The following is a 26672-nucleotide window of genomic DNA, read 5'->3' on the forward strand; positions in this document are numbered from 1 at the left end:
TTTCTCTGTCAAGTTTTCAAAGTGTTATTATGGTAGTCTTAAAACACAGGCCAAAAGGAGTCTTTCCTTTTGTGTTTTAGAGAGGGTTTGTAGTACAAGATTGCTATTATTTCTGTTTTAAATAGTTTTTAATTCACCAGTGAAACCACATGAACATTTTGATAACGAAGATATTATATTTAATAGACATAACTTTCTTTTACCTTGTGCTAACTTTGTAAGCTGTATTTTCAAAGAATCTGCCCATTTTATCTAGTCAATTTTTGACGTTAGGTTATTTATAATATTCCAATATTCTTTTAATGTCTCCAAGAATTATAGTGATAACCCTTCTTTCAGCCCTCCAATATTAAAACAGCTTTCCAAATTAACATTAGTGGCTGTGTCCCATCAGCACTGGCAAACCTCTGTCTGAGAATAAATGATACAAATTATAAGGTTTGTTATCACAATGTTAGGCTGTTAGAGTACAGATGAATTTTTTATATTTAAGGGTAAGAGATTTCTTAAATCTTATTGATTTCAACTGAAGAGACTGGCCCCCATGAAGCAAACACTCACTTTAGATTGACTGGCCTTAACATCTTTTTATCTATAGATCACGACAATAGGCAAACAAAATAGCAAATGGCATTTCCTTATTGTCAAATGCAACAGAGAAAAAGAGGAGTTTAAACAGCTTGTGTATTATGCACTAGATTAAAAAAAAACAGCAGTGGGGTAATCAAGTTCAGGGCAGTCCTGGACAGCTGCCCTGTGACCCGCTTCTATTGACCCCTGCTATTCATCACTCTTTCCCAAGACTGAGAGGGCAAGCTCCTAGGGAGTGACCACCACAATAGACAGAAACAAGCCAACAGTAATCTGGTTCAAGCAAAAAACCAGATGGCACTGCAATAAATTTACAAATCTGCATTCATGGGGCTGTTTTTACACCCAGAAGCTAAAAGTCCCCGAGGCCCCAGGAGGATCTTCTACTTCCCTAATTCTAAAGGCCATTTCTCTTTCCAAGAACACTGAGTTCATGCTCTTCACAAAGAGAATGGAGATAAAACCCTTTACAAAGAAGGGAGGGGGGAAAGCCTCATGACCTAATTAATCTCCAGAGCTTGGATCTCAACCCTGAATGGCAGATATTAGAAAAATCATTCTGAAGAAATGGAGGGGGGTTTAAATTAAAGTGGAGGGGGTGAAGAGAACCTGCTAAAATAGCAACAGGGAAAAAACATTAAATCTCTTTCAAATACTGCACACAACAGATCTTGCAAGAAGAAAATGATTCAATAATGTATTCATTTATTTTTAAAATGAATCAGATTAGTCCCATGTGTGACCTGCTGGTCCATCTGTATGTGCTGGACTTAATAGGCACGATTCTCTCTCTTGCTTCAGTTTGAAGTATGAGAGAGATAAATTTAGTTTAATTTTCAACAGATCAGCCTATCCATTTTCCAAATGGACCATCTGGATCAGCCTATTAAAATTAATTTATAACTTTGCAGAGTGAAAATTCGTTTGTTAGCTTAAATAAAGTTGCCAAAACTTTTTGTCGCATCACTGTTTTCTGACAGTTGCTTCTGTATAGTGGGCAGAGAGTCTCCATCTCCAAGTCTACCTTACTCAACAGTGCTCTGATCATTCAGCACACAGGTCTGGTATCTATCTCCAAATAATTAAACTGATCCATTTCAACATCAATTTGTTTGTTTGTTTTGAAAGCTTTCTATATTGACTTAATTCTATTTAAAACAATTATTTTTATAAAAAATGGGAAAGTGCCTATCCAAAAAAGAGTGAACATACACTAAATGAAAAATGATTGTGGCATGCTTTCAAGTGCCTTCCTTTTAGGTGAAAGCTGTAAAAACTGGACTCTGGAGGCAGAAGTAAAAATTTTTTTGGAAATAGTAAGGTCCAAGTTCCAAATCAATGAGCAGTTCTGATCAAGCCTAAGCTCTTCAAGCTTCCATTAGTTTCATCAGTAAATTGGAAATCATATATCTACCAACTCAGCAGGGTTATCACAGGATTAAATGAAATAAATATGTTCATTGTGGGTATCCATCAAAAACTACATCACTGCTCTCCTGTGTCCTAAAACAAGGCCATAAACACAACAAATTAAAATTATTTGTATTACTTCTGGTACTCATTTTATACAATTTGATACTAAAAATGAGCGTGACACTTATTTTCTAGCTATAATAATTTAATAAATAATTTAATGACTTATTCTATTTCTAATAAAGAACAAAATATTAACAGGTTACAGTAGTGAGGACTTTTTTTCAGTCACTATTTTGGATATTTTAATTAAAAAAACAATCATGGGCTGGAGAGATGGCTCAGCAGTTAAGAGCACTGGCTGCTCTTCCAAAGGTCCTGAGTTTAATTCTCAGCAACCACATGGTGGCTTGTAATCATCTGTAACAAGATCTTGTGCCCTCTTCTGGCCTGCAGGCATAAGTTCAGGTGGGACACTATAATAAATAAGTAAATACATCTTTAAAAAAAATTGTTAAGACTGAACTTTCACAAGTAAAATACATTACCATTAGGAAGCAGGGCACAGAAGCCTGAGGAAAAGGGGTTTAAAGTTTTCTCTTTTTTTCCCCCTATGTGTGTGTATTATGCAAGCATGTGTGCATATATGCAGAGGTCCTCAATCACTCTGCACCTTACTGATTGAGAATCCCTTCTGGGATTCTCTGATTCTCTGCCTTCACAGTGCTGGATTACAGGCGCCTGTTATGCTCATGGGTTATGGGGATCTGAACTCTGGTCCTCATGTTTTCATAGCAAGTACTTTAAACACGGAGCCATAGCTCTAGCCCCACAAAAAAGGTTTTAAAGTAACCATCTATAGTGGACTCCACTTCTAGAAACAAAACAAAACAATACAAATTCAAACGAAAAGAAACTACCTTTGTTACAGAACTGTATTATTATTATTGTTACTACTACTACTACTACTACTACTACTACTACTACTACTACTACTACTACTATTTAAATGTATGATGAATGTTGGCCAGGCATGAGGTACAGGCTTTTAATCCCAGGACTCAGGATGCTGAGGTGGGAGGCCTATAACATCAAGCCTTCTAGCCTGGGTTATTTAATGAGCTATTTAATTTAAAACTAAAATGTATAAATAATCTTTACTGAGAAATATTAGTGTTAACTATTCCATGACCATTCTATAAGGTACTTAAGGTCATCTTGCCTAAACAAGACCTCTTTACTTCAATTTAAATATTTACTACATATACAGACTGCCTTGTACTTTTGCATCCAGAGTATCATTTTGTTGTTGTTGTTTTGTTTTGTTTTCTTTTGTTTTTGGAGACAGGGATCTCTGTGTAGTTCTGGCTGTCCTGGAACTCACTCTGCAGATCAGATTGGCCACAAACTCAAAAAGATCCTCCTGCCTTGGCCTCCCGAGTGCTGGGACTAAAGGCGTGCGCCACTACAGCCCGGCTACATCCAGGATATTTTTAAATGACTGAGAAGTGTGTTACCTGATCGAAACTGATGGCATTGGCCAGACCAACTTCAGAATACAGGGCTCTTGATTTAAATTCCAGTGTTTAAAAAATGATAGTCAAGGGTTTCCTGTCTTTTGCTTTGTTGTTGGAAGCTTTTTATTTTAAGTAAGACTGAATTTCATACCTGTCTAAGTGAATTCTTCTCTGGTATTATCTTCCTAGGGGGTTCGCCATTATTACAGTCTTCTCTCTCTGAGGAATTCTGTGAAAGAAAGTAAGCTTTAATTCAGTTCTCATTATCTTCAGTCTTATTCTGTGGGAGTAAACTGAATTACATTTCTAATTCTGTAAGCGAGAACACCATGTATATTTATGCATTTGAAGATTTATATACATACAGACATACACACATGTAAAGGAAACCATATGCCCATGTATATAAATAAATTCACATTGGGATCTGGGTGGAGGTATTCTGTCTGTTTAAGCACTACCCAGAAGAATCACAATGACTAGAAGTCTAGTTTATCAGACTTTGACACTGGGCTGATAAGGAAGTCCTAGGTCACATTTAGCTGATGACAATTTAAGCCATGATTATTACTTTCTCTTTTATGTAATCAGTCTTCAACTATTATGACTGTCTGTTTGATACTTAGTCTGAACTCTTAGAAGGATCAATCTCTTGTTCTCACCTCACATTTGATTTTCTGTTTTACACAAAAGCAGTGTAGTTCTTATTAACACAAGTAATATTTACTCTAGGATTTAAGATTAGGGTCAATTTCTTTGTCATTACCACTTCAAATAGTAGCTACAAGATCCTAAAACGTCAATGGGATTTTTATATACCAAGGAGAAACAATTAAATTAAAAACAAATTCAAAAATGTTTAAAATCAGTTGAATATGGTAGTTTATGCCTTTAATCACAGCACTTGGGAGACAGGCAGGAGATTCTCTGGAGTTTCAAGTTTGAGGCCAGCCTCATCTGTCTAATGAGACCCTCTCTAACAAACAAAACAAGGACAACAAATGTTAACCATTTACAAAACAAACACAGAAAATCCCAATTACATTTATTTGAATTCTCAATTAACAGTAATAGATTAGAGTTCACAGCTGACAAATTTATTACATTATATAAAATTATCACATTCTAACGAGTTACTTTATTTTTACATTTAGGACATATTTCTTGAATCTAAATATGAATTTATCTGGAAAATTTCATACATGTATAAAATTACTATTTAATCACCACTGTGCTGTAAATCAACATAAAATATATTCTGTTTTGGGAGAAAAGAAAGGAATGAAAACTGCCCAAGGAGTAGGGAGAAATAGTTGAGTTAATGACTATAGAGTACTACAAATGAGGAAACCAGGTACTGTTGTTTTTGAGACAGGGTCTCACTCTGCAGCACTGGCTAGCCTAGAACTCACTATGTAGAAGATTCGTGGAGATCTGTCTGTCTCTGCCAAGAGTGTTGTGATTAAAGGCTAGGTGTTATTGTTAAGAAGAATTTTTTTGTTTGTTTTTGTTTTTCAAGATGGTTTCTCTGTGGTTTTGGAGCCTGTCCTGGAACTAGTTCTTGTAGACCAGGCTGGCCTCAAACTCACAGAGATCCACCTGCCTCTGCCTCCTGGGTACTGGGATTAAAGCCATGCATATGTCACTGCCATCCAGCAGTTAAGAAGAGAAAAAGGAAGAAAAACCTGTAAACATTGTTCAAAGTTAGTTCTTTTTTTGATAGATTAACCAAACACTTATTTTGGCCAACCCATTAAAAGAAAGCCAACCAGAATGAAAAACCCAGCACAACGGTTACATAAAACAGAGGTAGCAATGCTAAGTAATCAGGCTGTAAGGGGCAAGGAACTGGTTGTTGCCTAATATTGAAGGAGAAATGTGGAGTGTCAGTAAATTAGAGATGAATAATCGCTCCAACATGAGAGTAACAACGAAAGAAGAAATTGTCACATGAGCCTAATAGGTAGCCTTGGTGGTCCTCAGGAATCTCACCACTAACACCCAAAAGAGTTGAATTACTTATTGTTTGCACCCTATGAGAAGGAATCCCAACAAGAAAAGTACCCAACTGTTCCAGTAAGTTAAGTTACAGGCAATAAACTCAAGAGTAACTAGTTGACACAGGGAAGAATCACCTAGGGGCTACTAAAGTAGCAGGTGAACCTTTTATAAGTAGTAGGGCTGTTACATTAATTTCAAATGTATACCCCTAAGATACTTAAGAAAAAAAAAGTAACTCTACAATAGAGAAATCTGGCAAATAACCATCTCCTCACCGGTGGTCCAGTTTTCCTTTTGGTCCCATACTTAAGCTCCCATTACTCATTATTTTACCCATTACTTTTTTGTTTTCAGCACATCTGAGTTTCCAGTAGAGTTTTTCCCCTTTGATTCAATTTTAATATACTCAAGACTATTTCTGCATTCCAACTGCCTCTCCTCTAGTCCAGACCAACAATATTTACTTTTGACAAGCTCTGATAGCCTTGCTTTAGTCTGTACCTGACACAGCATACACACTACTGTCAGAGCTGCCATGCTAAAAAGGTTATTTTGCTACTCAGAAACCCTTTAAGTCAGGCGTGGTGGCACATACCTTTGGTCTCAGCACTTGGGTGGCAGAGGCAGGTGGATATCTATACATCTCAGGCCAGTTTATCTACACAGCAAGTTCCAGCACAGCCAGAGCTATATAGTAGAGATTCTGCTTCAAGAAATAAAAAGAAACCTCTTATAGCTCCCTGGTACTTATATAATTGACCCAAACTTAAATCATTACAACACTAGTAATTCGGCAAGTTTAACTTGACAAAGCACTGCATCATTTGCATAGCATTATTTATTATTCATCAAAATAAGAATGCACTTGTTCATCCCTGTGTTTTTGCTAATGCAAATTCCTTTTCTTTTCCCCACCCGCATCTTTCTTGTTTCTTTTCTCTCCCTACCTTCTCTTTCTCTTTGTTCCCCCTTTCACTCTCCCTCCTCCTCTATGCCCCTACCTCCTCTCAGACAGGGCCTCATTATTTAACAGCCTCTATCATGTGACAATACTCCTGCCTCAACCTGAATTGCCAGGGTTATAGGTATATATCACTATACCTAGCTCTTTTTCTCTCTGAGACAGCTTTGTTCTATAGTCCAGGCTGACCCTATACTCAGTATGTAGTCAATGATGACCCTGAAATCTCATTCCTCTCATCTCCCAAGTGCTTGAGTTACAAATGTGTAACATCACACCTGGTTCACTTTCGCTAATTGTATTTGCTCAATATAATAGTAGCCTTTCCCCCTAATCTTTTGATCTATTAAAATCTCAATTCAAAGTTTGGGGAGAGGACCCATTGATAGATGTTTGTCACCAAGACTGATGACCTGAGTTCAATTCCTGGAACCTATGTGGTGTAGGATGATAATCAATTCTTGCAAGCTATCCTATGACCTCAATATATGCCTATCCTGGTATAAAAGACTTTAAACACCACACACCCCCCTGCCTCTACACACAGAGAATAAAATGAAATAAATGCAATTAAAAAAAACCTGATTCAAGTAACAACTAAAATACCATTTCAAAAAAGTTGGTGATTATCACTTCCTGGGGGAATTAATGTCTCTGAATACTGATTTCCAATTTGGCACTTTTCAATATTATATATCTTGATATCATATTTGATCTCTTACACTCATGAGTTGAAGCTCTCTACCCTCTATTAGTGTTGGAGGTTGCTAGGTAAGTGCTCTACCACTGACTACATTCCAGTTCTCCATGTCATATCTGTGTATGAACATGCCTTCAACCTATGCTGTGAAGTTCCTCCAAGACTGGCCAATTTTTCCAATTCCACATTCTAATGGTTCAACACAATGAGTCTATTCTATGTTTGTTGGATTGAGTACTGCTGCCTGATTGATCTGCCTCAGATACCGCTAGTATCATGATGATCTTTATCTCAAAACTTTTAGTGGGAACTGGGGAGAGTGTTTGGGGGTAAAAGTGCTTCCTACCAAGCTGGACTACTGGAGCTCAATGCCTGGGTCCACATGGTGAAAGAAGAGAACTGACCTCTTCAAGCTGTCCACTGACCTACACACACACACACACACACACACACACACACACACACCCCTTTCCTGGAACCAAACACCCTTCAGTTTGACTTTCGAGTCCTTCTAAAACATATTATACCCAGTTACTTCCCTCAACTGTATTATACTCTGCCTTTGTCAAACAAATCTCTTCATATGCCACACAAACTTGTTTTATGACATTGAATCCGAGTGAAAGATTCCTTAACTCTACTCTAATTCGACTGACAATTATGAACACAAGAAAATTATTCAAGCTCCAATATCCTTAAGATGAGGTTAAACTGTCATCTTCACTAAGAAACAACATAACCATTCCATCTTATTCTACTGAAAACTCCTTAACATTTTTATCTTGATTCATATAATCTGGTGTTCAGATACACTGTTACTCTCAACTAATCAGTAAGGAAGGATGCTTGGTAAAGTCTTGTACTTCCCTCCACAGCTCAACATATTTCATAAAACAGGGATGCTAGATGCTCAATAAATAAATAAGATCCAATTGACATATGGTGATGCACAACTTTAATTCCAGCATTCCAGAGGCAGAGGGAGACAGATCTATGTAAGTTCAAGGCCAGCCTGGTTTACAAGTGAGTTCCAGGCCAACACAGAGAAACTGTCTCAAAAAACAAACAAACAACAACAACAAAAACCAAGCAAAACCAGTATCTTTTTCAAGATTGAATGGTGAGACATAGCCTGAACTAGTTTGAATAGATATCACTTAGAAGTAAAACAAGTTTAAGAACTAGATACAATGTTTTTCCACTTTTTAAATTTTTTTATAATTATTTTCTATTTTTTATAATTATTTATTTAACATGTATGGGTATTTTCTCTGCAATGTTTATGCCTGGTACCCATGGAGGACAGAAGAGGATGTTGGATCTCATGGGACTGGAGTTACAGAAGGCTGCAAGCCACAGTGTGGGTGCTGGGAATCAAAATCAGGTCCTCTGAAAGAACAGCCAGAATGCTCTTAACCACTGTCATAGATCTAGTCCCAATGTTAAAGTTTTCACTGGGATAATTAAAATGATTTTACAATTCAGATAGTTATTATCTTGAGTTTGAACCCTTTAAAAGTGGGAATCTAGGCCAAAGATATAGCTGATAAGGTAGGACACTCAAACATGGATGATCTGAATTCAATCCCCAGACACCACAAGACGGCAGGGAAGAACCAACCAAAAGTTGTCCTCTGACCTCCATATATTTATTCATCATGGCATGCACAAGTTTGCACATATGCACAAACACTAAAAGAAATAATTAAAAAAAATAAAGTCAGAGCCAGGTGGTGTTTTTGCACGCCTTTAATCCCAGCACTAAGGAGGCAGAGGCAGGCAGATCTCTGTGAGTTTGAGGCCAGCCTGGTCTACAAGAGCTAGTTCCAGGACAAGTAGGGCTGTTATACAGAGAAACCCTAAAGTCAGAACCCAACTGTTCACTATCATGTAGAATGGCAAATATACATGAAAAAAAAAAAAAGAACCTAAGACTATTTTCTAATAACCAGCTGCAAAATTATGTAATGAGCTTTGCAAGCAACTGGAGTAATACTTTTTCCCATTAACTTGTTCTGTGACTTGGCAGTAACTTTAATCTCCAAATGCACATGATTTCCAATTTATAAAAACAAAGTTATTCTTTTACAAGGTTAAAAGGTAATTTAACTACATAAAGAATAAAAACTCTTTAGTGAAAAGTGACATCACACACACACACACACACACACACACACACACACACAGAGCGAGCGAGAGAGCGAGAGAGCGAGAGAGAGAAAGAGAGAGAGCGCCTGATAATGCCTATAATCCTTATACTTGGGAGGCAAACACAGGAAGATCAATGAAAGTTCAAGGCCAGCCTAATCTACATAGTGAGTTCCAGGCCAGCCAGTGCTACAGAGTAAGACCCTATCTCCAAAGACAAAACAAAACAAACAAAAAACAAGCAAACAAACAAAAACCCACAAAACCTTACCAGCACTCTGTGTGTGTATTTGAGCAAATTTAATTAATCTTAAACTTCCTGGAATAAATGAAAGAAGTATAGAAGACTTACTGGAAATTCCTATTAAAGGATCTGATTTTAGGGAAGACCTGAAGTGTCCTCATAAAATAATCCTCTCTGGCATGGTTCCACAGACAATGCTTCTCTGGCAACTTTACCATTTGGCATACTCTATTAAACGACAGCCACATCAAACAAAGTCTGCACACAGCGCTAAACTTCTATAGCGCCCCAGTCCAAGTTTTCAAGGAGTGTTATTTTTCAGCAGCGTACAGATCCAAAACAGTGGTAGGAACCAGATAAAATGGGAAGCACTCACTGGGAGAGAATGGTCATCAGTACTGCCTTACTCCCTATGACAGAAGTCAAAAAACCTGCCAAGTAGGTTTTTCCCCCTGCTACATTGCCTGACACTAATTATAAAAATACTACAGATGCAGCCTTTCTCAAAATGCAAAGGGACTGTATGTATTTGCAAAGAACAACTATTTTTTATGCTTCCAAATTCTTAATCCTGTTTGGAGCTGTCAGTGGGGGTTAATGGAAGCCCTGGATAGGAGAATTCCAATCTGGTTGGCAGATGGATAGGTTGGTTATAGCTGCATAACTATGTCTTGCCTGCAGGCACAATTCAGAACACTGTTAAAGCAATATAAAGTCTCTGTCAAGCTGAACCATTTGGATCAGTAGCAAGGAGAAATAATAATAAAAAAGAAGTTCATTTCTGGGCCTTGTGCATTTATGCTAGTATGCAGAAACTGATTAATTGTCATAGTGTGCTGGTCTTCTATACCTCAGATTTCTACTTCTGGAGGAGATTTTGCATGCTAATATAATCATTCTCCCTCTTGAGACATTAGCAAATAATCAAATGAAAAACAGGATCATAATTTACTGAGATTCAAGCAATTCTCTATGCAAATTTGACTTGTTATTGCTGCTGCCTCGTTAATCTGAATGCCTTTGACAAACTCCTTTGATTTATGAACTCATGACAACTCCAATGTGTATATATTTTGCTAGATTGACATTATCATTAAGAGTGGGTGGACTGAGCTCACATGAATGGCTGATTTTATTCGCTGGTGTCTGCTGCTCAACAGCTGAGCATCTCCTCCTCACAAAGCCCCTGAGCGGCAGGCTCTTCCCATCTTCCCATCCATTCATCATCTCGATGTTAATTGGCCCAGGCTTTAAGCAAATTTTCAACACGATTTAAAGGCACGATGACACTGATTACTGACCCTCTGCCATACGGTGCCTATTGATTAACCTGACAGAGATGATGAGCTTGAGGGAAACTAGGTGTGTGGGGACCTCAGGGGGAAAAATGTATTGTCTATGCAGGCACACACTTGTCGTTACCGCACAAGCCAGAATCTGCACAGCACAAAGTCTTCAAAGACACGGCTTTGATACCTACAGCTAACACAGAAAGTGCTTTCTGTATTCAGAAATATTACAAATATGTCACGTCAAAACACACGGACACATTTAGTATTTAGAACAATTCCCTAGATAGATGGTTGCCTTTCAACCAATTACACTTATGCTAGGGTGTGTGTGTGTGTGTGTGTGTGTGTGTGTGTGTGTGTGTTTGTATGTTAAATTAAAAGTACTGGTGTGGCCTGGTAGTATTTCATTATATAATAAAAATAAAATGAGGAAACAAACTTTAGGAAATAGAGGAAAAAAAGAAGGAAGGGATTAAATAATATGGGCAAGTCCCACCATGATTAAAATAGGCTGCATTCTATCATTAAAAGAGACTTTTCTCAAAGAAAAGGAAACCAACCTGATTTCACAAATCGTTTTTTTCTTTGAATACTACAACCTAATTCTAACTGCCAAACTATTTAACACAGAAATTATGAGCAGAACATTTCCAAATAAAGCAAAATAGTACTAGACTCTAACAAACCTACAGTCCTTAAAGTCTTGCTTCCCTGTGTTCAACAACTATTGTCCGAACTGTACTTGGAGAAACAAAACAATCTTTGAGGTTAAGTGCCAGAGAACCTAAACTTCTTATTATTAAGAGAAGAAAATAAAAAGGTTCAAATTAATAGCCAATGAGTACATATATTATTAGCAACAAACAAAAATCTGCTTAAGATATTGCTGAATCTGCTAATGTACACAAGTTATACAACACACTACTGGGGTCAGAAGGAACATCTTTAGATAGGGACAGTTATTATTTAAAACAAAGCCAACAAAATATCCTCCCTCTGACCACACACATCACCGTGCTTACTTACGAGTCCTGGGGGGGGGGGTCAGCCAATGTACAATTTTACACACAGGTATTTTTGGAGCAGCAGTAACGGTTATTTCAAAGCTAAATAACCGAAAACTGAACAGTTTGACTGTAGTCGCTGTTACAGTGACATGGGTGTTAATGTAAGAGATCAAATGTTCTTCAAGTCAAACAGCATTGGTGTCTGTTATTCTGGAACATGTAGCTCACTCCCTAAAAGCCTGACTTCTGCTCTTCTAAGATAAACAAGCTCAACTATGTACTGAGATGCTCAGATAAAGACACAGATGAACTGCACCAGGGAATTACAAGGGAAGGGCACCAATGTTGCTTTTGCTAACTTTCAAGTCAGGAAACATCCCAATCAAGACAATATTTTAACAGTATCATTAAAAGTCTAAATATGAGAGAAAAATAAATTTGCAGTAATCAATATGGGGACCTCTGCCCAAAATAACTAAAACAGTTATCTCTATTTTCTGAAGAGGAAAGATGACAGCTGTCTGAACATATTTAGCTTTGTGACTTCTTAATCAAAGATTTGAACATCAACTTAGTAATGACTCTGAGTACACATAAGAATTTGTAATTAGGTTAACATGTTCCACATCAGAATAATAGTCCATTTAAACACTAAACTAAGTTTCAGGGCTCTAAAGACTAACTGAAAAGTCAACCATACTTTATTTGGTTTACATACAAATTTGTATGTATGGTCTACATACAAATTTGTAGGCTGTGAAATTTTTATAATATTTTATTTCTGTTGAACACGACAGTGCAGTCACCAAACTATAACAATATGGCTTAATATTTTCAAATTGAAAATAGAACAGCAAAGTAGGCCTGTGTATGTTCCCATAGGTTGGTGGTTTTCTTGTCGGATTAGGGCCACTATTCCTTTTGAAATTTTTTTCATACATATATTTCATGATTTAAAAAACAAAAACAGCCTGGTGTGGTGGCTAGCACCTTTAATCCCAGTATTCAGGAAGCAGAGTCAGGAAGATCTTTGTGAGTTCAAGGCCAACCTGGTCTACAGAGCAAGTTTTAGGACAGCCAGGGTTACACAAAAAATCTTATCTCAAAAACCAAAAGCCAAAACCAAAACAAACAAAAAACAAAAAAGAAAAAGAAACCAAAAACAATTCATAAGGTTAAATAAGCACAGTAAAATAAACATAAGCTTGCTAGAATTTGAAATTGAAAGACTGAAATAAAAAGCCAAGCACACCTAACATATGACCCAAACACAAAATTTTTAAGTTTAAATGCACCTCAAAGAATATTTTGCCCTCTTCAAAATATTACTTTTCCTGAATATGTGTTTGGGACAATGTCTTTTAAAGCACAAATTTCCTTGCTGTCTTTTTTATACACTATCTTATTCATACAGTTGTATACAAGTTAAGAGGCAAACATTTGCTTCTCCTAAGAATGTCCGGTTAGTTTTGTAACTTCAAAGGCATCTGCATTCTATAGAGCTTTAGGGATGTGAATCCATACCCCAATGAACTGTGACTTCTGGCATTCCTGTTCCTCACATGGTCTTTGGTTTCTTTTTATTTTCCTCACCTTGGGTATCTTCCTGAATTGAGTATTACCAGTTTATTACAATGCAACACTATCTTCAAAGAAATTTAAGATTTAACATGATAAACTGTAATATCCTCCAAATGATCACCATTTTGGAACAAAAATAAAAAGCACCCCAACTAAATAAGTAGTTGCAAAAAGAAAACAAAAACAAAGATTGTTTTGTGTTCTGGTTTTGGTATTTATTTTTTATTATAAACTTGTCTGTATATGACTTCCTTTATTATTTCCCTTATTATTATGAAATATTTGCAAATTTTTACTTTTTAATAAATTAGAATGCTTAAAAAAGAAATCATTCTAATCTTATTACCCTGTGACCGTTCCAACTTAAAAAATATTTCTTAAATTTATAAACTCTGCTCTTTCCACTGATTTTTGTAAATATTTGGTTTCCAAGTCTGAAAAATTCAGTCCTGCATAGCTCTTAAATGTGTTTTAAAGAACAGAGGCGCATTTAAGAAAAACAGATCATGTACTATGCTTTATACTCCTTGCTTTTCTCTTAAAATGCTAAGAATGCTAACTATATTCTAATATTTGATCTTTTAATCCTTGCTTTTACTTTAAGTCTTGCCATCTCATTTCCTGATAACATCTTTTATAGAAAGAAGAGGGAGAGGGCTATGGTTTTTTTTTTTTTTTTTTTTTTTTTTAAAGAAAGCAGCTAACAGAACTTATATCAACTGGATTGTCGGGTCTCTAAGTAGGTTTACAGGGGGCTAGAATTGGACTAAGAATTTAAATGAAAGAGAAGCATGCCTCTTTTCTGGAAGGGCCAAAGTCACACACCGATAGTTCATTTCCTCTAATATTCATGCTAACATTATCAAACAGCAAAATGAAAATAAAACCAAAACAGATTAACTTGGAGTTCTATCAGGAGTGGTTTAATAATTTATTTGGGATGATGAAGTAATTTTATTTCCCTAGCAATAAATAATGTTGTTTGAGTTCTTTGTTTAATACAATGCTTTTTGACAAATACCAGATTTTAAAAAGTATTTTTCTCCAACAAAATAATAATAGAAATTCTTTCTATTTAAAAATGACAATTTAAAAGGATACGTTTGTGTGTTCTAACAAAATTTATCCCCGAGGCTATGGTTTGAAGTTGCTGTAATACTGGAGAATATTCCACACACCTCTAGTCATCCATTCTGCTAACGATACACCATTTTGCTTACATTTCTGACATTCTACAACTTGGTTGCACTATTACTACTTTCCATAGTCTCTGTCTTCTAAATGGAGACTCACACGAAACCTGCATTGTTTATTTTTACAAAATTATTCCCTGTCATTAATCAAAATGAAGAATTTTCTTTGGTAATATTAACAATCCATTGTTGGTTAAAAAACAAGTGAGAAACATTAATTCAGACATTCCTGGATTATTATAGTTTTGATCCTCACCATTTTGGAATAAAATTAAAAACCATGCCAACTAAATAAGTAGTTGCCAAAAAACCAGACAGAGGTAGATAATTCTGATAATTTTATTATGAACTTACCCATATTTGATCAGTCTCTTACTTCCTATATTATTGAGAAATTATTGTATTCTTGTTATCCAGTGGACTTTCCCATCAATCACATATCCTTACAATCTCTTCTCTGTTCTTTTTTTTTTTTTTTAAATAAATGTTTGGTTTCTAAGGCTGAAAAACTTGGCCCAGTATAGTTCTTTAGAGTGGCCCTTCAACTTAATGGCATTTTTGGCATTAATAAATGATCTTTCAGTAAAATCTGGTATTAGTTATCAAATCTGGTATTTGTGGCAAAATAGTATTTTGTCATTTTATGGAATTAAAATTGCCTTGCCTACTTCAGAGTATGACAAATATCAAACACTGATTTTAATACTACAGGAGGAACCTCTGAAATCTGTAATATTCACGTTTCAGTATATCCTGCCAAAAATCCCTCTGTGAGAAACCACCCTTTTGAACATCCTTTTCTTCCGCAGACAAGGCTCCAGAATCAGCTGCCTCTCACTGACTGCTGTACAAAGGGCATTCTGGGTAGTGGTCAGTAAAGAAAGCAGTCGTTTCTAAATGCCAGTGCTTCCCAACATCTCCTTTCCTTCTGAGTGGAATGAAGCCTGAGAGCACTGACTGCTGGGTCATTCGGCCCACGAGGGCCTGGAAAGGTTTCAAGAATAACAGAGGTCATGTAATTGCCAAAAGAGCATTAGCCACTCAATCATAATGGATAATTAAATGACCTACATGATTCCTGAAATAGCTGCTCTATATTTGGTCTATTACTTGCGTCCCTCAAGATAAGCTACTTGTCTGGTCTGCCTTGACCCGCAGAAGTCCAACCTGCGCCTGGAAACTAGCTGCATGCTTCTATTGCTTTAAAACCCCACCAGACTATGCTTTCAGGAGGACACACATAAAGAATCAATCTTGTATCCTTCTCCCTATTGTGCTCTCTGGAATACAAATGACTAAAGCAAAGGAAAAAATTAGTAAATCCTTGGCTTAGATCTTTGAGGGAATAGAAAGAAAAAAACCAACCAAAAAACATAAGAACCATACAAAAAGAATGTTACAATGATTCTTTTCTTTAAAAAAAAGTTTTACTCATATACCTGAGAATTATTTTACATTTGATTCAAAGTTTGAGATACTTATTTTGTAGGTAGCAAGTCATTAAAATGCCAATTGCCTAGATTGCATTTTTTTTAAATAGTGCAGGCTATTGGACTCTTTACTGGCCTAGTTTCATGGTTCATACAGAAAGTAAACTGCCTCTCAAAAAATCAAATATATATGGCACCAATTGTTCACATAATAAAAGTAGCAAAAATATTACTCATATCTCTCAATAGTTTAACTCACTACAATGCCTAATAAGAAAATATAAGCAAATAGAAGGCAGCTGTGTGGAATGCCAAAACTATCCTTGAGAATTGTGGAGGAGAAAAGGTATCTGCCTGTGGCCCTGGAGGTAACTGCACTAGCAAACACCACAAAAGAGGCAAGAGACAAGGAATCAAAGACAATCCTACAATAACAGCAAGGGATAGAGATGTGAGGACAGACAAAAGAGCTAACAGTTAGAATACCCTAGAGGCTAGTAGGGTTTCTTCGTTTCCACAGGAAATTATGTAGCTTGAGGCTACCAGCTACCCTGATCTCTTACTAGTACATGGATGGCTTATTAAACCTAGAACATATCTGTTTTAGTTAACTTCAGGGTAGGGAGGGGGCAAAGGGGAGGAGAGAACAAAATGTACTTAAATGCTGAATTTTTTCTCCAGGCTGAATGCCTTTCATCCAATAAGACATTCAAAGCAGTGACCCAGCAAATGGATTGCAAAAGCAATCTTCCGTCCCGGTGCCACATTATCATTCCTATTCAGTATTCTCCATGAGATATCTCAATCAGCTGTGTGTAAGTGACAACGCAGCCCATTGCTGGGTTAATTAAACATTTGACTTTAACACCCTCCCCGTCATTAAGCAAATAAAAACAGATAATTCAAACTGCACTTCATCCTCAGGGTACACAACACACATGTCAAAATTAAGAGAGTCCAAGGCCTCCAGGGAATTCTGTTGAAGCTATAATCAGTTTAAATCTTATCTGGTTTATCAATTATTCTATTGATTAAACCAAAGCGATTATACACAACTCCTCTGCCACATGGGATTGATGTCAGCAGAGCAAGAAAATAACTCCAGGAGGTTCCAAACTGATTTAAAAAGCGACCAACAGACAGACCAATAATAGTCGATTATTACATACCAGTGATCCATACACTGAAGAGTTGATTCTTAGTTTCAGGCAGTGAAGTGAAGTGTTTCCAATCACTACGTCCCACTAACATCCCTTACAGTTGGCTCCAGCAGATTTATGTTGTGAAGATCAACATATATTCTACTGATTTAAGCAGAAGCTAGCACTCTCTGCAGCTGAGATATATTTATAGATACTGGACCCTAACTCTAAAAGAAAAACGCTCAAGCAGAGAAAACTAAAAAACTTTTAATTTCTTTTCCTATGTATACATGGCCAGTAACATGCAGGGCTAAAAGGGACATACTGGAGACCCAATTCTTCTAAAATTCTCCTGAGAAAACCCAGCCATTCCAGTCTGAAAACTCCGTATTTCTGAAAAAACAAAACAAAACAAAACAACAAAAACCCTAGATTCTAAGACATCACAAAGCCCTTACCACAAAGAGTCATGACTTCTTTTATTAATTCCAAGGGCAAACATCTTCAATACTATTAATAGTGCTGAAAACATTGAGCTGTGTCTTCAAATAAAATGTTGATAACTAAACCCTAACACTGAATGTCTACCAGAAAAATTTAATCACAATTTAGATGTCCTCTTGTCCAATTCATTGTGTATTATCCTTCAAATGTTCAGAACCTTTAGCAACTCAAGGCCATGCCCTTCTGTATATGAGAAAAGCACTAATAAAACCTAGTAACAAAAAAAGGGAGCAGGGTGGGGGTGGGGCTTGGACTACCCCACACCTGAAATCTGTGTACTAGCCATGCTCTTCAGAAGGGAAATATGTGCACTGCTATGTTGGTGCCACTTGTGTATTCAACCAGAAATGAACTTATCTCCTTCAGATTGTTTTGTTTTCAGGCAGACTAAGTAAGAAAACTGCATTAGCATGCTGTATTCTACACTCACCACTAGAAACACGGAGGGTGCTATTTGTAAGTGTATTCTTTTTAAGAGGTTTGTTCTCTGCAGCTGTTTTCTGCTTGCAGTGTATTTTGTGTAATCAGCACATCATCATAAATACATTGGCTGTTCCCCTGAGGGTAGCTGTCAGTGTTTAATTTACAGAACAACCTGGCCAATGTGAATTTTAACATTCTAGCACTATGGCAAGGAGTTACCACTCTCTGTGAAAAACAGGTTTCTATGAATTTTTATATCAAGAGCTGGTCCCAGGACAATTTAAGCTTTAGAAATACTGTTTAAAAAAATACTTTCTACCTTAAATGGAATAAACTCATTGATAGCAGAAGACTTGAAGTAACGACCAAACCCCAAGTGTGCACTATCAAAGGTAGAGAAGGATGGAGAATCGTCTACCACCAGCAGGAGGCACTGTGGCAAATATCATCTCGCTTTAAACTACCTGTAGAGCTGCCCAGGTCACCAGTGATCCCTGAAAGGGTGTGTAAAGTAAAAAGGCAAACCTTTCAAGAGGCATATTAAGTGTGACGTGTATCGCTCTTTCTTGCTGAAATGAGTTATACTAGATATGACAATAAAGAAATGACTTTCCTTGGACTGCTATTAAACCAAATATTTAATTCAATGAATGGGGAAAAGGAATGTAAGTTAACAGTAATACCCTCCTACATATGCACAGGAGCTTGTACACAGGTTCTCAATAAATGTCTAGTGAATAACTAAAAGCTCCTTGAGGTCCAGGTCTGAATCTTAATTTATGCTCAATACTTTCTAGAACACCTGGCACATTCCGATGAGTAGAATAGAGCTACGATCCTGTTATTTGTAGGATTTAGATGTCTATGATGTCAACAGTATTTTATAATTCAGTAAAATTTCCTTAAAATCACTATAAAAAGTATGTGTCAATGTCAAGCACGGTTTTTCAAGCCTATAATCCTAGCACTATGGAGGCAAAGACAGAAGGATCACGGAAGATTTGAGGCCAGCCTAGTCTATATAGCAAGTTCCAGACCAGCTAGGGCTACAGGATACTGTGTCTCAAGTAAGCAAGCAAGCAAGTAAACTGCATATCTTATTTCTGTCATTTTAATGAAAGTAATTAGTACATTAAACCCAAGTAACCCAGCTTCACAAGTAAAAACATGGGCATAAAATACTGACATGTACATGGAACTAAGGAGATGGCACCGGCATAATGGACAACCAATCCCAGCAGAAGGTGAAGACAGGAAATCCCAGGGCAAATTGGCTAGCTAGATTTGCAGGACTCATGAGATTCAATCTAAGTAAAGAGTGGAAAATAAAGGGCTGGAGAGATGGTTCACTGGTTAATAGCATTGGTTGCTTATCCAGAGAACCTGGGTTCAAGTACCAGCACCCACATGGCAGCTCACAACTGTCTATAAGTCCAGTTCCAGGGATCTGGTACCCTCACATAGCTATACATGCAGGCAAAACACAAATACAAATAAAAATTTAAAAAATTAAAAAAAGCAGGGAGCAATAGAGAAAGATATCTGTCAATCTCTTCATGTACATGCACACAAAAAGGCACCTGCTTATACTGATTAATGAAGTGCCAGTACATACATATTCCATGAATCCAGTGAGAAATATATATGAATACATCTACATATTAATATATGCATGCTTCTGTTAAGGGCTGTTATAAAAGGTAGAATACACAGAGTTAAAAGAAACCAAAATATGGTTCATAATAATTTGTTGTTTTATGAGGCAGAATCTTCCTATGTGGCCTGGCTGACCTAGAACTTGCTGTGTACATCAGGCTGGCCTTGAACTCACAGAGACTTATCTGGTTCTTCCTCTTCTGCAGGCATCACCACTCCACACTTGATTGGTCTTCTACTGTTTTTAGTGCTGTATAGAATTACATTGCATGATGTCTTTAGGAATTATTAAATTGTGCTAGATGTGGTGGTAAATGCCTACAACCTTAGCATTTATGAGGTGGAAGCAAAGAAAAAAATCCAAAAAAATCAGACATTTAAGGACAGCCTCATCCACAATAGTAAGTTCAAATCAGTCTAGACTGATGATGAGATCCTGTCTCAAACAAACAAACACCCAAATACACAAATAAAAAGCACTAAGTTGTAACTAACACATTCTTTAAAAAAGAAAAAGAAAAAGTTATCTACTTCACTATGGAGGGTTTCAGACACACCCAAATTTATGTTAAAACTATATTTAAGCCATCTAGTAGACCAATGCATTACTTACAGCTTGCTCTAATTAATTTTCCTATAGCATATTTTCATTTTATATAAGAAGAATCATATACCTATAAGATTGATAACCTCTTTTGTGTTTTGCTCTTATCTTGAGACAAGGCCTCATAGCCCAGGCTAGTCTCAAATACTCCCATCTCAGCTTCCCAAGTACTGGAATTACAGGTATGTGCTATGCCTAGCTCACAGCACCTTTAAATCTACTAACTGCCAGAAAGTATTCCTGACCACCAGAAAGAAGTCCTATTTAGGAATACAATCTGTTATTACTCATTCTGCCTATTCCTCTATGACAATTTACGCATGCAATTCCTTTTAAATGTTTGGTACATGCAAGGCAAAAAGAGAAAAAAACATATCATAATCAGTTTTACTGATTAAAGGTTAGAAAATTTTAATTCAGTTGAATAACTACTTTTCTTCATAAAAATCTTTTGTCTAAAAAAAGATATCTTAATTCTAAGAAATTAATCAGATTCTTTCTTCCTCAATTCATAATTATAAAATACATGCTAGGACCTTTTGAACTAACCAGGATGGGGTTAGACTGAGGTCACAGTGGATCAGATGATTACCTTCTCTTCTCTTGAGACCATGGAGTAGTTCCAGAGGCTGCCATTAGATAGCAGCACAGTACACACCATCAGTCATATCTCTTAAAACCTCTCCCACAAAGGCTGGAATTATTTCAGTTACACACACACACACACACACACACACACACACACACACACACACTCTAATTCAATTAGTGCAGTCGGCAACTCCAGAAAAGAGTAATTCAATTAGTGCATTGTGGAGCTCTACAATACCTCTCAGCAGATGTTCACCATCTTCCGGAACTGGAGCTAGGATTCAAATACCTGTATGACTTCGATATGCCACTATGCTATGTCATTTGTCAAAGTGCTTACATATGCTTTTCTGACTTCAAACAAAAGGTGAGGAAACAACCTAGGCTAACCTCCTAGAAAGGTTTCTAATTTTAGGCTGCCATAATTAAGTTACATTTTCTAAATTATATTAAAAAACAATGCACCCTAGCCCTCAAAAGACAAGATCTCAAGTATGAGGGCAGGACGGACTACGGCGTCAGCAGATCCTGTCTCAAACAAACAAACAAACAAACAAACAAAAAAGGAAACCCCTCTCCCCAAAGCCCAACTCTACCCACATGTATTCTACATACTATAACTGCAGAGGACTTCCGGGGTGTTTTGCAGGGCTAGGGCTACAAGCTGAGGCTTTTATACATGCCCGACATGTGTACTGTCACTAAGTCACACTCCCAAGCCTATTATGGTCTACTGGTTTGCAGCAGTGTGCCTAGTTATGGACTCTGAATTGCAATGAAGACAATGTCAAGATGGGAGTGTATTCACAAGGAAGGACAATCAGAAATGGTAACCCCCAAATAAGGGTACAAAAAGGACAGAAATGATGGTTGTATCTTCCAAAGAAACTGCAGAATCACAAACATTCAACATGGGAAACAGAAGATAAAGCAAAATGACAGGTCTCCTCAACAAATAAAGTTGTTATTCCGAATCCAAAAGGATCAGTTTCAGCCCTCCCCCAAACCCCACGCATCCCTAGTAGTTCAAGAACAATATATAAAAATATAGGGCACAGGATTGCATGTGGCATGGACATACCTGCCCAAATGTTTCTCACTAGACTTCTTTAAATCTAGTAAAATGTAACTGTTACTCATGCAATTGTCATTCAATACTATTTAAGAAATAAATGCAAGAAAAAAGTCTGTTCAGTATACATCACAGGCCTAACTACATTTTCTGATCCAGACTGGCTGACTCTGCAAATGTAAAACCAAGGATGTAGGGGTGAGAACAACTGGATATTAAAAAAAAACACAACATAAACAAACAAACACTCCAATTACCCTGTATTACTAAAAAACACAGAGTCAGGAACAATAAGCGAACAAAAATTTGACTCCTTGCAGGAAATCTTCCTCATAACACCAAACAAAGAGAAAAAAACAAGAAACCTTGCTGAGTTCACTTCTCCCATACAGGTAGAGATCAAACACAGATTAGATGACTCCCTCCCAAACACATATCATAAAGGACACCTGTATTATGAAACAGGTGACATATTGTCCTCTGGTGTCCTTTCCAATACTGAAACCCCATAGTTTTGTGGATACACTGATTTTTTTTTCTCACAAGCTAAGCCTAGAATAAAAGTAACAAAGCTAATTCTCACACAGGTGCGATGGTGTAAAAGTCCACAGCATGCGAGCAGTTTTTAACTAAAGCATTAATAATATACCATGGGAAGAAATTTTGTAACTTCCTTGTATTAAATTCAGGAGACTGTAAATGCACACATTCCTGGTCTCATTTCCTAAATTCCAGTTTTTGTTTTGGTTTTTTAGAGGCTTGGGCCTTACTTTCTGAGCACTCTACTTCTAAAAATAAGGAGTATATCTCTGGATACAATGGAGCAGTGCTTTATTTTACAAAGTCTACTACCTGTGTCCTATCATGACCTCAGAACAGGAGTTAAGAGCTATTGGAAGAATATAGGTAGCTCTCTGGTGGAGCACACAAGCATGCATGTGCCCTGGGTTCCAGTCCTAGAACCTCACTTCAGTTCTGGAGCAGGAGAAATGGATGACTCAATGGTCCGGTGCACTGGCTGCTCTTGCCAGATTCAGTACCCAGCACCTACATGGTGGCTCAGAACTATCTGTAACTTCAGTTCTAGAGGACCTAACACTATTTCCTGGCCTCCATGGGTGTTGCACACACATACATGCAGACAAAACACTGGGGGGATGGATAAGCAAAGTGGTTCTTCTTTTGTTTTCTCTCTCCTCTCTCTCTCTCTCTCCTCTCTCTCTCTCTCTCTCTCTCTCTCTCTCTCTCTCTCTCTTTTGTGACAGGGTTTCTCTGAATAGCCCTGACTGTCTTGGAACCCAACTCTGTAGACCAGGGTGGCCTCAAACTCACAGAAATCCACCTGCCTCTGTCTCATGAGTCCTGGAATTAAAGGCATGTGCCAACACCATCTGGCTTACATGGTTCTTCTTAAATATTACTATAAAATATAAATTTTGCACATTAAAACTTTATTTTTCTTACTACAATTTCAATCTTTGATAAATTCATTGTTTAATATTAAAATAGTGGGAATAGGGCTGGTGAGATGGCTCAGCAGGGAAAGGTGCTTCCCATGAAGCCTGACTTCGATCCAGAGGGGAAGGCGAGGACTGACTCTGGCAAGCTGTTCTCTGACCTCTACATACACGCCCTACACACAAGTAAATGCAATTCAAAAGTTTTAAAGATCTAAACAATAAATAAATAAATAAATAAATAAATAAATAAATAATAGCGGGTGAATTTCTATTTGACCAGCAGCATTGTGATATAGTTGGCACACTGTTTGCTCCTGTCTACCAGAGCTTTCTCAACTTCAACCTCAGACACAGAGGTGAGACCTAATGTGATTCTTCCTTATGATGGGGCTCTTCATAAACCCTGATATCTATGTACTAACTCAACTTTAACCTCATAGCTTGCATTTTTGTTCAAGTGTTAGGTTCATTTGGCTCTACTAGTGCCACATCTCTTTAACATTGTCCCTTTTTATGTGGTTAAGGCAACTACTTCCAACCCTATGAATGAAAGCGGACAAACAGGGGAGAAAGGAATGAACTGTGAACACCTCAAACAAGAAAGGTTGCTTAAAAACTAAGTGTCACATTCTGACAGTTCAATATTTCATGACCAATACAAGGAACGCGCAACAACACTGCAACTTTAAATCTTTCCCTCTACGCCAGTCTCTTTCTCTCATTGTAATGCCAAAGGGAACAGCAATCAGAGTGGAGATGTTCAACGTGATAGAGGTCAGGACACCATCGGATCAACGTATCAGAAACACGACCTTGTTTATTTTTTTTCCACCGTATTATTGTTTACAGGGTGCTTTGCTCGTGTACCTTGTGGTTCTTAGCTAAAAGATGAAATTACTGCCCAGGATGAAGCGCTCAGGCACACATCCAATTTGTGTTTCCATCTCAGAAAACAAAAAGCTTCTAAGGCCCTCAGGCTGCCATTCAAACTTGGAGGCTGACATTTCTAACAGCATGAACCAGAGAATGGCAGAGAGAATGATCTAATGCATTTCTGACTTGTCAATCAAAGATCTCACCTCCGCTGTCTTGTAAACAGTTGGGGGCCATCTAACTACATTCATAAACCTAGGGAGAGCTTACTGCCAGCTGGGGTGCTGGAACCACCCGCTCTGGCTTCCACCACCAAAACCATGCTTCAGTTTTATAACCTCACTGCAAACAGTGCACAGGCACAGTTCCAGGACTACTGAAACAGAACCAGAGAAGGGAGTACAAAAGAGATTTTGGTCAAATACTCTTATTTTCAAGCTGTTAGAATCCTGTATCCATCTTATCCTCATTTTACTAATTTCTCTCAAAGGACTACACTATGCTACAGTTGATATGCTTAAAAAATTAACAACCTGTCACTTAAAAAAATCTAGGGAAAATACATTAATATTAAAGCAGAAATGTCCCTTATGTTTTACTATCAGTAAATAAACTGATACAAAATAGTGCCTAATACAATAGGTAGAAACTACATTAAAGAGCTGCAGCTTCGTTTTAATGAAGCTAATGAAGAATGTTCATTCAAATATAAAGCTTTTGATTCTTATTAATAGCTTTATATTTACTAGCTAGTAATGGTGAGTAGGTTTACGTAGAACATGAAAATAAAAGGAAACTACTAACTCCTCATGGTTTCTCTTATTTATGACTATATGGCCCAACACATGCAAAGAAGTTAGACCCAATCAGGCTAAGACTTTAACTTGCTACTTAAGGTTGATGTATGAAAAAGAGCACTTGCTTTCTTCATGCAAATTTTACAGGGCACAGAACTATAACTTAACTCATACCAAGAAAGAGACACCAGCTTTTCGCTGTATATCTAAGAACATAAAGGAAGGTGACAGATAACCCAGCATGAAAAGATACACTGCAAAATCCTGCTGCCACATACCAGTTCCAAACAACTATTTCAAAATATAACAAATTTGGTCTCCAGGGGACTGCATGTGAGAATGTAGAAAAGCTCAAATCTATTTAATACCATATTCACAGAAAAACAAAGCCCATGTATGCCAGCTCCTAATAGTAAAGAAGTACAGTTCTTAGGATTCTTTGAAGCTACAGTCAAGGTGTGTATGCTTTTGGTTTGCTCATATGCTTCCTGTTAGTTTTTTAAAAAGCATTCTTAAAACACCCTGGCTTAAACTGGGCGGTGGTGGCGCACACCTTTAATCCCAGAATTCAGAAGGCAGAGGCAGGCAGATCTGTTTGAGTTCAAGGCCAGTATGGTCTACAGAGTGAATTCCAGGACAGCCAAGGCTACACAGAGGAACCCTGCCTTGAAAAACCAAACCAAACCAGCCAACCAACCAAACAAACCTGGCTTAAATATATGACAAAAAAGAAGTCTCCTGAATACTGCCTATCTACTGAGATTCTTTCTCTTGACAGTCCACATATCAAGTCTAGAAGCTAACACAAGAAAGGAAAGCAAAACAATAAAACCCCACCACATAAACAGAACACCAGTGAAGGGAGGTGTAAATGGCCATGGCTATCACAGAAGGACCCTGAATGAACACATATGAAACTATGGCCTCTACCCAGCACAAACAAACATGGAAATAACAGGAAATCTTAGAATACAAAGAAGTAACATGTATCTCTCTTCAGAGAATATAGAAGATTTAAGTGCCCACAGCAAGAATCATCTCTTAGGCAGAGTGCCTCCAAAAGCTACCATCGCCCTCCTCCCTTCAGTTTGGGTCCATTCCTGTGGTTTTCTTTCATTGCTGGCAGTACTTGACTTTACTATCTATCCCTTCTGCTATTATATGTTCTAATGGATTTAAAGCAGTTGAAGGAAAATTCACTCTGATTCAATATATCTAAATTAAGAAATAAATACTTTGTGATGATTTTTATTTTTTATACACATTATGAAGAATAAAAATGTCTCAAGAAAATCTGATTTGTCTCACAAGATGATGATTTTGGCATATTCTAAACATTAGATAAAGTCATGCATTACCCCATAAAAGAACATTAGCTATACCTGGACATGTTAAAACACTCAGCAACACAGGAATGTGTTATTAACAAACTTGAAACAAAATAATTCAACAACCATGCAAGCAGCTGGAAA

At 37.2% G+C, this 26672-nt stretch overlaps 1 protein-coding gene across 17 annotated transcripts in view; it reads right to left on the bottom strand.

Moving 5' to 3' along the window:
* Btrc (beta-transducin repeat containing E3 ubiquitin protein ligase) overlaps positions 1 to 26672 on the bottom strand; it is a 185612-nt gene that overhangs the window by 75224 nt on the left and 83716 nt on the right. For 7 of the 17 annotated variants that reach the window (XM_048439124.3, XM_048439126.3, XM_085693995.2 and 4 more), the window contains one exon: positions 3673 to 3750. The exons of 6 other annotated variants lie outside the window; for them this stretch is intronic. In XM_048439124.3, coding sequence (XP_048295081.1) covers positions 3673 to 3750 — 78 coding nt within the window. Of the gene's footprint in view, positions 1 to 3672; positions 3751 to 6117; positions 6141 to 11889; positions 12078 to 26672 lie in introns of those variants that run through there. 4 more of the 17 variants (XM_087907856.1, XM_087907855.1, XM_048439131.3 and 1 more) reach the window with 3 other exon arrangements.

The sequence above is a fragment of the Myodes glareolus genome, chromosome 7, assembly GCF_982192425.1.
Source record: "Myodes glareolus chromosome 7, mMyoGla1.1, whole genome shotgun sequence".
NCBI lineage: Eukaryota > Metazoa > Chordata > Mammalia > Rodentia > Cricetidae > Myodes > Myodes glareolus.